The sequence below is a fragment of the Limulus polyphemus genome, unplaced genomic scaffold (genome assembly GCF_000517525.1).
Source record: "Limulus polyphemus unplaced genomic scaffold, Limulus_polyphemus-2.1.2 Scaffold283, whole genome shotgun sequence".
Taxonomy (NCBI): Eukaryota; Metazoa; Arthropoda; class Merostomata; order Xiphosura; family Limulidae; genus Limulus; species Limulus polyphemus.
In genome coordinates, this window is record NW_013665893.1 from 620,220 (window position 1) to 625,169 (window position 4,950).

Below are 4,950 nucleotides of genomic sequence, written 5' to 3' on the forward strand. Positions count from 1 at the left end.
CACACATTACACGCCAGAAGAGACGAAGCAACGTTCACACGTTGGAAACGATGATCATCGGAGAGTTTCAGGCACCCAAGCACTTTCTTTATGGAGCTTTCCCATATTCCCTAGATGTTTACGTATTGTTTCATGTAATTTCAAGGACATTTCATGAGTGTATTGCATTGGGTTAGACTCAACAAGCGTCTTCAAAGTATCAATATCAATTCCAACATGTCGACCCCTGCCATCACAGTTTTTAAGGCTAAAGTCACCTGAACGAAATTTGCTGAGCCATCGTTGACATTTACGAACGTTCAGAACATTTCCATAAACTTCTTTGATATTCTTTGCAGCGACAGAGACGTTGTTTCTCTTCTTGTATTTAAACAGCATTATATGCCGAATGTGTGTCTCGTCGTGTGCCATCACTATAAGGGATTAGAGTATTTATTTATTTATTTACTTATGCTTGTAATTTATGGAGGAGCCATCAGCAGATGATATGCCCCCAATTTCACTGATCTCAACTAATAGAACTAGATCCTCTCGTCATTTATTTTATTAGATATCATTAAGTATATATTTTTCTTGCATTTGATTGTGTTGTACTAACAATCTTATGAGTTAATGTTATTGTAACAAAATATAATTATACGTATGATTAATTGATTGCGTTAAGAACAATTCGTAAATACAAATACGTTAGGATACTCAACACATACAATTAGTTGTAAAAGATATGATTATTAAAAAAAGGGTTACGTAGTTAGTTCTTCTCGACTGGGGCGACTCCAGCCATTTGAAACAAAGATAAAAAAATAGCCCTATTAGTAAAAGGGATTAGAGTATACTAAAACTTACACATTATATAGGTTACACTGACGTGACGTTTAGGCGGTTCGTTTAACTATTATACGTGATGTACGTTTTTTGGGAGTGATTAATGAAAGTGTTCCAAAACGCAACATTAATTTCTTGACGACCTAATATATTCATCATAAACAAGATGGGAATTCAGAAACCACATTTTTATCACATTTTATTGTAGTGATAGCGAAAGAACGTAACATTGTTGAATAATAAATTTTTACTTGCTTCTATCTAACAGCTTTAGTGTTAGAAAATATGATTTATTTGAAAAACGGTAAGTGGCTTTGATGTTTTAGAATGTCACTACTGCGTTATCTTACAACCCACTTTTTATCCAAAGTTTAAAGCCCCCAATGGCACAGCAGTAAGTGTGAAAGTTTATAATAATAAAAATTGGTCACACCCGTTGTGGTCACAGCACAGATAGTTCATTTTGTACCTTAACTTCAAACAAACACATAAACCAAAGGTTATGAAGAAACAAATGTTGTCATAATCATTTGCTATTTTCGCGAATTATAGATAAAAAATAATGAGATTTTTATTTAATTATGCTTTTTAACTCTGAAACATAGAACATAACAAGAAATCATAAGTGTCCTTTCTCTTCACTATTTTTGTGTCTACAGATTTCTTCCAGTTACTGTGCGGCACTGTTGTGAAAGACGGTGTTGAGGGAATATGCAGGGTCTGGATTCTGTGGCACCCCTTGATACTCTTGTACAAATATAGTACTGTTGAGGTAAGTTTGGAAACTTTGTTATGTGCTGAATGTATGAAGCAACTTAATACACGACCCTGTGAAAAATATCTGGCACATTGTCATAGATGAGGGAAGAGCGGGTAATTACTGTTCTAACTCGATATAACTTTGTTCTTGGCCTTCTGCGAGGTATGTTTTCAGCTAAATTCCAACTGGTTTCTGGTTCCGTTACGGACTCATACACTCGATCTGTTGTAAGTCTGACCTTTCCAGTTAATCTCTAGGGATGTTGTCATCTTCGAATCAAGATCTGGGTTCTGCTACATGAAACGTACCAATATCTTCATATCGTTGCTTTGAAATCAAGGGGGAAAACATTAGAGAAGGACATTATCAACGACCACAAAACTCTACCATAAGCCTTTAAATCTGTCTATTACAATCACTTGATATCCAGAGGTATTAAAACAGGTAAACAATTCACATTGCTCTACAAATGTGCAATTAGTCTGGAACTTCCTTGATATCTTATTGAGGGTTCACGATGAGCGAATTAGTTTGGAGTTGATGTAGATACAATTCACTTAATAGGAAGCTAGCTAGCTCTGTTCTTCATTCTTCGACGGCCACACACGCCGAGTTGTCCACCAATGAAGTTATACTGTATAATGTTTTCGTAAAAATACAAAGATCCGATGTGAATCCGCTGAAATTAAATGGTTTGTAATATTCAAAATCTATAAACGTTCCTGGTCATATATTTGAAGTTCTTGATTAATAAACGTTATAACAATCACAGTTATAGCTTCCGCGGTTTATAGTACACCAACTATAGCAAACCAAAAATATATATATACTGTCTTTTGGCATATCGCGTTAGTTATACTTATAGGCGTGAGGAGAGTTTCTCGAAATTTCAGCTTACGCAACATTATAACCGATACACCAGTGTTTACGTACATACATATTTTGTTGATTCTTACACTCGAGAATTTTCTAAAGTTTTAGTTAACAGGTGGAAATTTCGTAATACAGATTTAACATCGATATTAAAATAGATATAGGGTAGTAAATCCGTCACAATATATACAATCTTAAAACAAAAAATCAAAACCAGCATACAACCATAGCATCTAATTACCTGAATTCTGTCCAATTTATTACAGAGTTAGTCTTAGATTAACTTCATAAAAAAACCTGTGTTTTCAAATTACTTCATTTCAAATAGTATATTTAGTTATATCTTTGTCAAAACTTTCTTTCTGACTATATTGTGTTTATATATATAGGCTGTACTGCGAAGTTCAACAAACATAGAAAAAGCATTTCAGTACGATCTTCTTCGACCATGGCTTAGAGATGGTTTAGTAACAAGGTGAGTATCTCTTTTCTTCAGGACCGAGTATGGCCAGCAGTATGATTGTCCGAACTGTGTATACAAGAATTCATTATTCGCGTGCCGTTGCCGTAAAAAAAGGTGCTCCTCATTTTGGAGCAATAGCAGTTGGCGGTAAGTGCTGTTGATTTGCTCCTTTCTTCTAATTTATCAGTTCAATATTAGAGATGGCTGTGTGCAGATTTGCGCGAAAATTCTAACACAAACAAACAAACGAATGTTGTTGTTTTTTACGAACTGTGGTAATCTGAAAATAAAATCAATCATTACACTAAAAATAGGAATCAAAATTACCTTCGCTCGTCTTGTATTCTTGCATTGTTTGTATTTCATGGACGTTGTTAAGATAACTAGAAACAAGCAGGTCCTGTCCATTAAACTGCTACGGCTATATTGCTTGCTACGGTTACATTGCCTAAAATACACCTGTTACAACAGGTTGTTTAAATATTTTGCCGAATTAAAATTATTTTAAATAAAATTAAGCATTTAAAAAAAAATTCAAACTTGATATTTACCAAGTATTATATATTTTTTCTTATATAAAGCATCATCCAAATATGCTGTACCATTACTGTCTCGAATGAGCAGTTGTACAACTATTGCGGAAGATCCTATAAAGCTGATTATGAACCCACAACATATGTGAAAATTAATGTAGTAATTAAGTATTTTCTCGATTTTAACGAGAATGATACACAACAGCAACGTGCTATTTTGCCTTTTATTACAGCTTCATAAATGTTTCTCTTCGTACTACTGCCATGGAAATGTGCCAACATTTTCAATTCATTCAACACATTTCTGAAATAAAACCCGAAAGTTTGTTTGTTTGTTTTGAATTTCGCGCAAAGCTACACAAGGGCTATCTGCACTAGCCGTCCCTAATTTAGCAGTGTAAGACTAGAGGGAAGGCAGTTAGTCATCACCACCCACCGCCAACTCTTGGGCTACTCTTTTACCAACGAATAGTGGGATTGACCGTCACATTATAACGCCCCCACGGCTGAAAGGGCGAGCATGTTCGATGTGACGGGGATTCGAATCCGCGACCTGCAGATTGCGAGTTGCGCTCCCTAACCACCTGGCCATGCCGGGCCAAAACCCGAAAGAACAACATTGTAATCGGTAATAAGCTGGTTTATCTTCACATTCAGTATCATTTGTATCATTTCTCGAACTATGTAACCTAACTTGTATTATTAAACCAGTTAGTAATTTCAGAAATATATAATTTTAGTCGTTATTGTATACTAAATATCGTTGTATGAAAAAAAAACATATCGTTATCATATCTGAATAATAATAATCCTTGATTGTTAAACATGATTGTTTCTAATTATTTCAAGACTATGCTAGCAACCATATTCGTCTATAACGACTAAAAAGCATTCACTTCACATTAAATGTCAAAGAGTTTCGAGTGTTTCGCCATATAATCCCATTTCAGCCTATTACGTAGGGATTTCTTTTCTGTTTTTAACATAGCATTTAGAACACGCCTTGGTACTTTACAAATAATGAAATTTCATGTTTTTAATAATTAACAGTTACTGTTGTTGACTTCTTAGTGCAAAACTACATAATGAGCTATCTGTACCGTACCCACGGCGGGGAATCGAACCTCGAATTTTAACGTTACAAATCCTCAAATTTACTGACGCACCGTGGGACAATAGTTGCCAGAATCTTTGTTTTACAGTAAATATGAATTGGCCCCAAACTAATTCCTGAAACATATCATGTGAGGGTTTGCATGGGAGGATTTCACTTCATTAAACTGAGCATACTATTGTCTAGAATTTGAATAAATAATAAACTACTTATAAGAAAACTCTCTGGTTCAATAACTTTCTAACAGTATCAATTGCTTTAGTGTAATGAATGCTTTCAACAACCTTATTAAATAGTTGTACTTTTTTAAAATCTAATAACGTATTAATTCTAACCAGTAATGTTGAAATAATTAATTCGGTTCAATGCCCCTGGGCCAAGG

General features: G+C 34.6%; 1 protein-coding gene across 1 annotated transcript in view; it reads left to right on the forward strand.

Annotated features, from left to right (window-relative positions):
* LOC106457031 (cytochrome P450 4c3-like) overlaps positions 1 to 4,950 on the forward strand; it is a 39,686-nt gene that overhangs the window by 14,633 nt on the left and 20,103 nt on the right. Inside the window, exons 3-4 of the mRNA XM_013916414.2 lie at positions 1,485 to 1,597; positions 2,848 to 2,933. Of these exons, the coding sequence (XP_013771868.2) occupies positions 1,485 to 1,597; positions 2,848 to 2,933 (199 nt within the window). The remainder of the gene's footprint in view (positions 1 to 1,484; positions 1,598 to 2,847; positions 2,934 to 4,950) is intronic.